This window comes from Vicia villosa, linkage group LG1 (assembly GCF_029867415.1).
Source record: "Vicia villosa cultivar HV-30 ecotype Madison, WI linkage group LG1, Vvil1.0, whole genome shotgun sequence".
In the NCBI taxonomy this organism is placed as follows: Eukaryota; Viridiplantae; Streptophyta; class Magnoliopsida; order Fabales; family Fabaceae; genus Vicia; species Vicia villosa.
Window position 1 is genome coordinate 88,445,373 of NC_081180.1, and position 12,644 is coordinate 88,458,016.

Below are 12,644 nucleotides of genomic sequence, written 5' to 3' on the forward strand. Positions count from 1 at the left end.
CAAGGAAGTTATGAGGAGTCGAAATAAGACTAAATGGATGAAGGCCATGGATGATGAGATGAAATCTCTTCATGATAATGATACTTGGGAACTGATCAAGAAGCCTGATGGGGCAAGGTTAGTCAGCTGTAAATGGATTTTCAAAGTTAAGGAAGGAATTGAAGGAGTGACGTCAAAAAGATACAAGGCAAGGTTAGTTGCAAGGGGTTTCACTCAGAAAGAAGGTGTCGACTTCAATGATGTGTTTTCTCCTGTTGTGAAGCATAGGTCCATTCGAATGTTGCTTGCCATGGTGGCACAGTTCGATCTTGAACTGGAACAGATGGATGTGAAGACTGCGTTCTTGTATGGTGATCTAGATGAAACGATCCTGATGAGGCAACCTGAAGGGTATGTCGAAAAGGGGAAGGAAGATTATGTGTGCAAGTTAAAGAGATCTTTGTATGGGCTGAAACAATCTCCTCGACAATGGAATAGGAGATTCGACAAGTTCATGGCACGCATAAGTTTCATTAGAAGTCAATTTGACCACTGCGTTTACTTCAGATTTCGACCTGGTAATTCATTTGTTATCTTGTTGCTTTATGTGGATGATATTCTTATAGCAAGCAACAATGTTGAAGATGTGACGAGGGTGAAGGCTGAACTCAATAAGGAGTTCGATATGAAGGATCTGGGAGCTGCTTACAGGATTCTTGGAATTGACATTCGAAGAGATAGAAAGAAGTCGAAGTTATGCTTATCTCAAGAAGCATATCTACGGAAGATTCTCGAAAAGTTTGGTATGTCGAATTCGAAGCCAGTTGTGACTCCAACAAACCCTCAATTCAAGCTGAGTATTGATCAGTGCCCCATTACTGATGTCGAAAGAGCCTATATGAATAGCATCCCATATGCTAGTATAGTTGGTTCTTTGATGTATGCTATGGTCTGTACTAGACCCGACATAACATATGCAGTAAGCCTTGTAAGCAGGTACATGGCGAATCCTGGAAAGGCTCACTGGCAAGCATTGAAGTGGATTTTAAGGTACATAAATGGGTCTCTGAACAGAGTCCTAATTTATGGTGGAGCCTTGGGTGAAGATTGTAAAGCATCAATTGAAGGATATGTCGACTCTGATTCAGGGGCGGATTCAAACATTCAATATTAGTGTGGCTAAACATCAAAGAAATTATGAACTAAATTATATAAAAATAAGAAATACATTTATATTTGTGTATCAAATATGAGGGATCAACAATACAAAAGCAAGAGAAACTTGTGTTTCGAAAATCAGATTGGACCGGTCAGTCGAACCGGGAATCGGAAGGGTCATCAATGTGATTTAATTGTTGGATCAGATATGTTATTAAACTATTGAGAGCTGGCCAAAACTGATCAATATTGAAAAAAATTGGAGAAGTGACGATTTTGAAAACGGACGGATTAAATGTTTGTTTTTTCTAAAAAAACGACGCTATTTTGATAACTTTTTAGAAAATTTAAATTAAAATAAAGGGTTAAATAAGTTTTTCGTCCCTCTAAATATTTGAGTTTTCATTTTTAGTCCCTCAAAAAATTTCCTTCAACTTTTCATCCCTTAAAAATTTTCCGTCTCAATTATTAGTCCCTGACGTCAGATTCCACTAACGGTTGCTTATGTGGCAGCCTACGTGTAATTAATTTTTGTTTTTCTTTTAAATTATGTTGTATTAAATTAGCTTAGGTGGTATTTACTTCTACATTCAGAATCCCTAATTCTACGTTCAAAATCCCTAATCCAAAAAACATTTCAGAATCCCTAATAGAAAGGTGTGGTCCCTTGTGTTCCCTTCAATCCCTCAGCGCGCCCCTGTGGTCCCTCCATTGACGAAGATTGCGCAGCTTGTTGCGGTTCCAAGAACGACAAGGTAAGGCCCACTTCAATATGTTTATTCTTTGCAGTACTAATAGTATCTCCTAGTAATGATAGTAATAGAAAACGCTTCCAACTGTATTACGTACCTGAAAGCTAGGGTTTATGAAATTTCTTAAAAACTGAACCTACCTTTGTTTTTTCTTGAAACGTGTAGGAAATGGGTTTATTTAAAGTGGTTTTCTATACGAAAGGTTCTTTTGTAAAGGATGAAGGGTTAACATATGAAGGGGGAACGTTTATGCTGTTAGTGGTCAAGACCCAGATTATTGGTCATATTTTGAAGCAGTTGACTTGATTAAGGATATGGATTCTGCATTTAAAGTCGAAGATGTTAAGATGTGGTGGAAGACAGAAAAGGAAAGTCTTGGAAATGATCTTAAACCATTTGATAATGATGTTGATGCAAGTAAGTTAGCTGTGTGTGCTGAGGAGAATAAGTGTGATGTCGAGATATACGCAGAGACAAGATTACCTGGTAGTGAGAAGACTTTCATGGAGAGGTTAATAGGGAAAGAAAAAGGCCATGTTGTTGATGAGGAAATTGAAGAGGTTAATAGTGAATCATCTGAGGACTCATTGAATGGCATACACTTTGAAGACAGTGAAGAGGAGAGAATGCATGATTTTGATGATCTCATTGGTGAAGGTCCAAGTCATGTGGAGAAGGGGGGAAGAGCTGGGAATGATGATGCTGGTAATGGTGTTGGTGCTGGGACAAGTAATGTGCATGATCCTGTTGGTGCTGGGATCAGTCAAGGTGTTAAGAAGGGTTTGATTTCTGATGAGATGGATAGGGAACATGTAATTGATGATGGTTACATGACTGATGATATTGACAGTGGGGCAGATGATGATAGTGCTGATGAGAGGCCACCAGTGATCAGATTTAATGAAGGTGAAAAACTAAGAAAAGAGTTCCAATTCAAGGTGGGAATGGAGTTTGCTTCTCTAAAGCAATTTAAGAAGGCTGTGCTTGAACACAATGTGTTGAATGGTAGGGAGGTGAGGTTTGCCAAAAATGATTTAACAAGGTGTAGGGTTGTTTGTAAGGACAAAAAACAATGTGACTACACAGTCTTATGCAGTAGGGTTTTGAGAACAACAACATTTAGGATCAAAACTCTATATGCAAAGCACAAATGTGGTAGGAAGTTCTTTAACAAGAATGCTAATGCTGATTGGGTCTCTAGGGTAATTGTTGACAAATTAAAGAACAACTCAGGTATGAAATTGAATGAAGTTGTGGCTGATGTAAGACTTAGGTATTCTACTGAAATTACTGGGTGTAGGGCTTTTAAGGCCAGGCAGCTAGCTAGAAAGGTTGTTGAAGGAGACTCAGCCAAGCAATACAGTATGCTTTGGTCTTATGGAGCTGAATTGAGGAGGGCATCGGTAGGAAATACATTTAAGCTGAATATTTCTGGAACACCTCCAAGGTTTGAAAGATGCTACATGTGTTTTGATGGAACTAAAAAAGCATTGAAGGTTGGATGCAGACCATTCATAGGGTTAGATGGATGTCACCTCAAAAACAAATATGGTGGGATCTTGCTGATTGCTGTTAGTAGGGATGCAAATGACCAATACCTTCCTCTTGCCTTTGGAGTTGTGGAGACTGAAACTAGAGACTCTTGGAGTTGGTTTGTTAAGTTACTTCTTGAGGATATTGGCCATGAAAACAGATGGTGCTTTATGTCTGACCAGCAGAAGGTATTTGTACCTTATTCATGTTTCTTTATTTCTGTTAGTACCTCATTACTGTTTCTCTATGTCTGATCTAATGTTAATTGTGTAGGGACTTGTAAGTGTATTTGAGGAAGAGTACCCTGAGTTTGAACACAGATTTTGCTTGAGGCATTTATATGCCAACTTTAAGAAGAAGTATGGAGGTGGTACACTATACAGAGATCTCATAATGGCTGCAGCAAAGGCCACCTATTTTGAAGCACATGAAGAGAAAATGAACCAGATTAAGGAGGTTAGTTTAGATGCTTATGATTGGTTAAATGCTATACCCAAACATAAGTGGTGTAAGCATGCATTTCCATTTCACTCTAAGTGTGATGTTCTGATGAACAACCTAAGTGAATCCTTTAATGCTACAATTTTAATGCAAAGAGATAAACCTATTATCACCATGTTTGAGTGGATTAGGAACTATCTCATGGGGAGATTTGCCACTCTTAGGGAGAAAGTAGAAAATTACAAGGGAGATATCATGTCAAAACCCCTTAGGATGTTAGATAGGGAGATAGAAAAAAGTGCAAATTGGTTACCAACCTATGCTGGTAGATTAACCTTTCAGGTCACACATGTTATGTTCACAGATAGCTTTGTTGTAGATTTATAAAAAAATACCTGTTCTTGTAACTTTTGGGATTTGGTTGGTATCCCTTGTAGACATGCAGTTGCAGCCATAAATAGGAAAGTTGATGATCCCATTAAGTATGTCCACAAATGTTATCATAGGGATACATATTTAGCATGCTATAATGAAGTTATCACCCCTATTAATGGCCAAAATAAATGGCCAAGGACTTCTGACCCAAACATTTTGCCACCTAGTTTTAAGAGAGGTCCAGGTAGACCCAAGAAACTCAGAAGAAGAGAGCCAGATGAAGCTTCTCAAAACAAATGGCAAAGGACAAATACAAGTCACAGGTGTAAGACTTGCTTTGAGTATGGACACAACAAAAGGACTTGTAAGAAAAATAAGCAACTAGCATGTGTTCAAGGAGAAGTGCCAAGAACTGTTGCAGCCACCCAAGGTAGTCAAACTCAAACTGCACCAATGGAGACAACATCAAAAAAAAGGGTTTGTATCTCAAATTGTCATTATACCATATCTTTTTGAATGTCATTATACCATATATTTCTGATTTTATTGGGATGGTTGCAGGGTGTGCCAAAGGGAACAACTAAAAAAGGAGTCCAGAATAAGAAAAGTAAGAAGTCTAATGTTGCTGCAAATACTGTGCCTGACATTGCTGCTAGTAATACTGTGCCCCAGCCAGATGTTGCTGCAAGTACTGATGTGCCTGATCCAGCTGTGCCTGATCCAGATGTGCCTGAGCCAGATGTTGCTGCAAGTACTGATGTGCCTGATCCAGATGTGCCTGAGCCTGATGTTGATGCTAACAATGTTGATGCTAACAATGTGCCCCAGCCTGCAAGTACACAATCTTCTGCTGAAGCCATGAGAATGTATTGTGGTATAGACCCTGATGAGCTTGAAGCATTATTGAATGATGATGAAATCTTGGATATTCAACCATTGAGTGTTGATGCAAGTCCCGTGAAGTCAAATAGGTCTGGCCCCAAAACATCTGCTCCCAAAACATCAGGCCCCAAAACATCTGGTCCCAAAACATCAGGCCCCAAAACATCTGGTCCCAAAACATCAGGCCCCAAAACTTTTATAGGCAAATGTCCTAAGGCACCAAAACCTACTGTCAAAAGCTTTAAGGTTCCAAGGACTAAGTCACCAGCTCCTACTGCCAAGACTGTGGAATCTGATCCTGTAAGTTTGTTCATCATGCTTCTTATAAATGCCAAGTGTATTTTCATTGCTAATGCTAATTATCTTCTGTAATGGCAGGTGAAAGCAATGATATCACCAAGGAAAAAGACTGCTGTTGTTACATCTCCTACAAGAAAAAGTGACAGGCTTAATACATTAAGGACAAAAAACATAATGGGGCCTGGAAGGGATGCAGAGGAACCACTTGTAATTCCTGAAGATGATGAAGAAGAAAGTGTAGGCAGTGCTATAGGGTCAAGCAAGTGGGAAGACATCCAAAGGAACATGACTCAATGAAGACCTATTATCTTTATGTATTTTGATTGAAACTTATAAGCAGTGCTATTTTGATTATGTACTTTGTTTTGGTAATGCTGTATTATTATGTACTTTGTTTTGGAGCTTTACTTTTTGGTACTTTGCAACTACTATAATGGAGCTCCACTTTCTATGTGATTTGCAACTTAAGTAATGTGATCCTTATGTTTAGGGCTGTTCATGGTTCGGTTCTATCAGAAAACTGAACCGAACCAAACTGAACCATTATATTAATGTATCCGAACCGTACCGAACCGTTTCAATTTTTTTAGAACCGAACTGAACCAAAAGTTTTGGTTTGGCATAACGGTTCGGAATTCCGAACCGTACCAAACCATTAGAAGACAATTTTTCCAAACCGAACCATTTACTAAAGAACCGAACCGTTATACTTAGTTTTAAATTTTTTTAATAAAAAAATCTATTTAAATTTATTTTTAGCATTTTCTTATAAACTTTTTTAATATACTATTATACATAATTTTTAACTTAATTTTTTTTATCTATATTCATATTCAAAATCCAAATTTATTTAAAATTGCAAAAGTCAAAACTCGTTAAAAAAATCATAAATTAGTCAATTTTAACAATATTTAGGACTGTTTGGATAAACAACTTATTTACGGCTTATAGCACAAGTGCTTATAAAAATAAGCACTTATGAATAAGCTTGTATAAGTCATTTTTATAGCAAAAAAATAAAAATAAGCTGTTCTCGTAAGCTAACTTGAAGTTATAAAAATAAGCTAAAAAAAGCTTATAAAAAATGTCATAATTTGTTTTGATAAAGTCTCCCAAACAGTGTCACAAAATTTATATCAGTAGATAAGCTCGAAAAAATCAAATCCTAGTATCTAAATACAACTTTTCTTAAACCAAAATTCAATCGAACCATTTCTTAAACCAAAATTCATTCGAACTAGTTCTTAAACCAAAATTCATTCGAACCATTTCTTAAACCAAAATTCATTCGAACTAGTTCTTAAACCAAAGCAACTAAAATTAAACTAGGGTCTTCTGAAACACTTTTAACTTGCAAAGTCTTCATCATCATCAAGATTAACCAATGTCGGCGATGTTATCTCTACAAAACAAAATCAAAATTACAACAAGAAGTTAGATATCACATAACCATAACCATTTTAGATAAACTAAAATGTAAGCCAAAATTACAATGACAAACAAGAAAGATATCAACATAACCATAACCAACATGTCTTCCAAAATTAGCACTTAAATAATTAGCACTTAAATGTATCTGAATTTAAGAATAAATTACAAGTATTCAATTGATTATTTATTTTCAATTATCTATTCAATTGCCTCATACCACATGGACACTTTCAATATCTATTGTCTTTAATCTTCTCTATATTATGACATGGCTACTATTTTATCCTTTACAATCATTAGAGAACATAAATTTTGAAATCTAAAATAGAAAAATACACAAAAATTTGAAACCAAGCTAATGCTATACTTCACCTAACATACTGCTTTTCCTAAAATATAAACTATTCCAAATAAGAGCTTGTAATAAGAATAAATAGGAAAAGGGGCCAGACAGAAGGGGTTGTCTTGGAGTTATTAGGTGGTTAGTGGGAGAGACCAAGCTCTTGAACATTTGGGAAGGGGGAGAAGCTCCTAATAAATATATTCTGAGTTATTAAATCTGTTTGTATCAGTAAATATAAGAAAGTGTCTCAAATCTATTTTGTATTGAATGGGTACCTATAAATTACTTAATAATTTCAATACATCATAATTATTAGATTGCAGACTCTAAAATGAAGATGGGATTAACCTATTACTAAATGATTTTAATTTTTTTCAATATAAGAGAAAAAAATTATGACATGAGAGAAAGATATAGTTCAACAGAAAAGAATAAGATGTTCTACTGAAGTAAATCACAACAAAAAACTCAGAATATACAAGAAAAAGTACAATCAATCCGCAAAGTTCTCCGATCACTGTATCCTGATTTGATATAGGCAGAATGCATATGCAGTACCTTAAGTTCTAAGGTGCTATAATAAAATTTGTTTGACATAGGTAGATAACAATCAGAACCTAAGAAAAACATGTTTATATGTGGCTAATGTAAGAAAACCAAAAACAATTGACTCAAATAGAACACAATCATAAGATAGAGAATCTTGAATGTACAAGGAATTAATTAAGTGAAAGACAAAATATTTGAAAACTTCTATGACATAAAGGGAAAAATGATACAAAGTTCATGTATTTCAATCCATCAAATCCTATTATTTTGTATGTAGAATCTAGTACTACATACTCTAGTTGCCACCAATCAATCAATTATTAATTAAGTGATGCATCAGATATGCCATATATTAGGACTTGATCATACTTCTGATGAGGAGTCAATTATGTATCCAACAATGTTTCCAACACAACAAAGGAAGGTGCAGATGACAGATAGCAAAGCCATCCAACAACTCTATTCCAATGTTACTAAAGACAACATTACAAGTAATGGTTACTGTTGTACCCTAAATTTTGCCCCGACTTTTTATCTACATCATTTACATTTAGTATTCTTATTTTATCTCAAAAATCCAAAAAAATTATATGTAGTACTCATTTGCATCATTCTCATTCAAAAAATTGAAAAAAATATATATACATTCATTTCATAACATCATGGTAGAATTAATAGTATTTTTGTTTATTTTTTCTAATCCTTTTAGGATTTATAATTTTAATTTTAAATTCAATTTAGATTTAAGTTGAGTTTATAATTAAAATTAATAAATCAATTTTATCATATTTGTTATTACTTTTATTTTGTTATTTTTGTTTTATTTTCTTTTTATAGGTGCAAATAAAAAAACTCATTTTTGGATCCAAGTTGAATCAAGTTTTAAGGCCCATTATCAATTAGTTGGTCCAAGCTTTATTGTAAAGATTCAAATCAAATTAAGTGAGACCATTTCACCAAATGCATCACACGGTTATCCTCTCAGCAAGCCAAAATATCATGACATTACACCTCATCATCCATTCTAGAAGCTCACTACAGACAAAACTGAATAACAAACTTGGCCAGCTCTTTCATGATCCTTCTCACGCGTTTCCTTTCCATTTCCCACAAAATCAGCATTTCTCCTCCACCATAACAGAATTTGATTCCCTATCTCCTCTCAAATCTCTTTTTTGCCCTCAATCTCCTAGTGCTATATATACATATGTTCAGATCATAAGAGGAGGAGGAAGAAAAAGTAATGTTACTCTGCCAAATTTGTTTGAGACTTCCTCCAAATACCAAATCACTCAAACCTTCAACCTGCAAATCACGCTAAAAACCTTCGCAAACCCACCATACAAACCTTCCATGTAAATCTCTGTGTAATACTTAACCTGCACTAATTTCCATTTACACTCTTTACAAACTCCACGTACATCAGTATCATCAAACCACACCTCACAAAACCAAAAACTCACTCACAAAACCATATCATCAACCACCGATCGAGCACTGACGCGATACCGAACACTACAACTCATAACAGATCAATCACCACAAGCTTCCTTCATTTACCAACGAAAACCGCAACAACATTAAACCAAGCTTCAACTCACACCGATTCAGCATCAGATCGGGAGCGCAAGAACCGACGAGCACATAACAACACGCAACATAGCAGAAGCACGCGCAAGAACGAGAGGGAGACGAGGCGGATCTCTTCGACAGAATCAATTCAACACCGACGTGACGTCTACATCTTCTACGGTAAATATCGCTTTCCTTCGCTTCCGTTTTTGCTTGCTGATTGTTTCTATTCTAGCTTTTAATTTCCGTTGCATAGTTGTGGTATTGATTGAGTATGATTGTTGAATTTTTGTTGTTGTTTTGAATCTCTTCATGAGTTATTTGTTATTGATGTTGAGAGAGAGCTGACGAGAGAGGCGAGAAAGATTATTGAGGGATTTTGGTTGGTGAGTTTGATATAAAAACACAGTCGAGAGAGAGAGAGAGATCATGAGAGATGAAGGTTTTTGTTGTTTTTGTTTCGACATGAGTTTGAGAGGATTGAGAGAACAGAGTGTGAGTGAGAATCGGAACAGAGTGAGAGAGGAACGTGAGAAAGAGGACGGACGGTCCCTCATGTATTCATTAGGGTTTTGTCCCAATGTTAATGTTGGGCATGATTTGATTAAGCCCATTTTGTTTTGCTGATCTTTAACACCCTGTTGTCACGCATAGACCCCCCTTGGGACTGATTTGATTTGCTTTTGGGCTTGTGTTGATCCGGCCCAACTCGTTTTACTGGCTACACCGCTGTATAGTCCAGCGCACCCCCTTTAGTCTGAGTTTTTTCTGATTTTCTTGAGCCTATAGATTTTGGGCCAGCGAATCTTATTTACTTGCACCCCATTCTACTGCTTGTTCTAAGTCCATTTTAATTTTATTCTATTGTCTTCTTTAGTTTTATTTTGATAATTGTTTTAGTCTTCAATATAAAAAAAAATACAAAAATATTTTAATACTTAGATTTTCATTTTATTTGCATATTAAAAAATATAAAAAATATTTTGTTAAGTTAATTTTGTTAGTTTATTTTCTCATGTTAATTGATTAGTTTAATTTCTCATGTTAATTGATTAGTTTAATTTCTCATGATAATTGATTAGTTTAATTTCTCATATTTAAAAATACCAAAAACATGCTTAGAATTAGATTTTATTTTTCATATTTAAAATACCAAAAATATGTTGCTTATTTTAATTTCTTTTTGGATTTAATATGCTTATTGTTATTTTCTCTTTAGTTAATTTTGATTAATATTTGTTAGTATATCTTTGTCATTTACTCATGCATCATTATATATATCCGTTGCTAATGTTTTCTTGACTTTTGTGAGGTATTACTATCATTGAGCTCTTGGATATTGCTTTTGGACATTTATAATTCATTTTAATTTTAATTTTTGTATATATTATCTGTTATCTTCCGCTTTATTTTTCGATTGGGTTGTAATAATTCGTAGTTTATTTTCATCCCCATTCGTTAAGTGTGTAATCCCCATCCCCGAGGCCTTGTAATAATTTTACCGCTTTCCTTTACCGCTTTATTATTGCTTGCATGCTTTAACTGTTTTTCAAACTAAAATTAGGTTCTTAGCCGTTTTCTACCATAAGTCGATTGCACTTCACGCATCGCCATCAACTGTACTTACACATGCACACTCGCACGTACACCCTTATTATACCTCTTTCATGTTCATCCCTTTATGCTTGAACTTGTATGCTTGCTTGTATGGATTTTACCTGTATTAGCTTGTATGTTTCCATTTACTTCTTCCATCTTCTTTTTAAACAAACTGTTCACCCCCGCATTACTGGGTCCATATACCAAGCTCCCAACCAACTCTTTGTAAGTCGAGTGCCTTGAGCACCGCCATCGACCTGTTTTTCAAAACTCTTTTCATAATAAAACCTTGACTTTTGTCATGTGATCTTTAAACTCTTTTGTGCGCTTGCACTCTTTTCCCTTTAAAACTTGTTTTCAATAAAACCTTTTTTCAAAACTTTTGAGCAGAACTACAAATGCTCTGACTTCTCCATTGCACTGAGGAGGTATGTAGGCACAAGACACAACGTCTTGCCGAGCAAACTTTTGTAAATACCCTTCTTCTTTTGTAAATAACCTTTTTCTTTTGTATATATTTCTTTTCTCATTTCTTTTAGCAAACAAAAAAAATAGTTTTAACACAAACACAGATTTTCAAAAGGTTCCTGTGGAGTACCACAGATGTGAGGGGTGCTAACACCTTCCCCTTACATAACCAACCCCCGTATCCAGATTTCTTTTGTGGTTTTTTCGAGTTTTTTCCCTTTCCTCTTTTGGAATTAAAAAAGTTCGGTGGCGACTCTTGCTTTTTAACGATTTAAGTTAACCAATGACTTAAACTCAAAATTTTTGCCGCTACAGAAAAGTGGCGACTCTGCTGGGGACTTCTCTAAGTGGGTTTAGCCTATTTTGTTTATCTGTGTGTTTATGTTATTGCTTCTTGTTTGCTATTTCTTTTGTATATATCTTTATTTGTATATTTTTTTTTTTTTATGGGTGCTTGGGTGATACTTGTGTGAGATAAGTCCTATACCCGGACTTGAGTGTACATTAAGATAGGATGTGGTATAGTCATTTTGGCTTATGTGGAGTTATTCCTTCGTGAGCTGACTTGAGACCCACAACTCAGTGGAGAATGGCTTGGCTAAAGGTGATAGTGTTGAACGAGTCAGTCGTGAAAGCATTGTTACTTTTGGTTGGGTCTGTAAAGCTGAGGACCTTAGAATACCTTAACCCATCTTAGCCTTTTAGGACGTAGTGCGGAGACTATTTGGGTGAAGTCCTAATTGGTTGTCACGCGATACTACACTCGAGCGAGTTTCTCTTTAGAATATTATTGGTGGGTGAGTTAATTGCTTAAGCCGATAATATTCTCGAGATGGAATGCAGACCTCGGGAACTTTGTAGAACCCGTTGTACAGGTACAAAAATCCTTAGCACATACCTTTGTGGGTGGTTTTTAACCTTGACCCCATGCTCGTGACTTTGAACCTTGTTTGTGTGACCTTGTGTGACCTTGATTACGATGGATATATAAACCATGCATTCGTTTGATTTCCAAGGAACTCATAGGTCTTTCTTTGTAAACATCATAAGTTTCATCAAACTCAATGGATCTTGGGTGTTGATGGGGTGAAAGCCCTAATCCACCAAAATGGATGATTGATCTTGATGATAACTTGATCAATGCTTTGATCCAATTTAGGATTTACTTCCTTCATGCTTTGATGTTTACAAATTAATAACTTGAATTCTTTGAAAATCAAACAACATTGCATTTGCATTGCATCATTTGCATACTTCATGCA

At 35.5% G+C, this 12,644-nt stretch overlaps 2 protein-coding genes across 2 annotated transcripts; both read left to right on the forward strand.

The window, feature by feature from the left end:
- The first annotated feature begins 1,510 nt into the window (after positions 1 to 1,510).
- Positions 1,511 to 4,382, forward strand: LOC131611665 (uncharacterized). The gene is made up of 3 exons (XM_058883592.1): positions 1,511 to 1,892; positions 2,055 to 3,610; positions 3,696 to 4,382. The coding sequence occupies exons 2-3, from the start codon at positions 2,204 to 2,206 to the stop codon at positions 4,248 to 4,250; spliced, it is 1,962 nt and encodes a 653-aa protein (XP_058739575.1). The 5' UTR covers positions 1,511 to 1,892; positions 2,055 to 2,203; the 3' UTR covers positions 4,251 to 4,382.
- Positions 4,263 to 5,827, forward strand: LOC131611674 (SH3 domain-containing protein C23A1.17-like). The gene is made up of 3 exons (XM_058883599.1): positions 4,263 to 4,715; positions 4,800 to 5,420; positions 5,499 to 5,827. The coding sequence occupies exons 1-3, from the start codon at positions 4,692 to 4,694 to the stop codon at positions 5,715 to 5,717; spliced, it is 864 nt and encodes a 287-aa protein (XP_058739582.1). The 5' UTR covers positions 4,263 to 4,691; the 3' UTR covers positions 5,718 to 5,827.
- Positions 5,828 to 12,644: the final 6,817 nt, after the last annotated feature.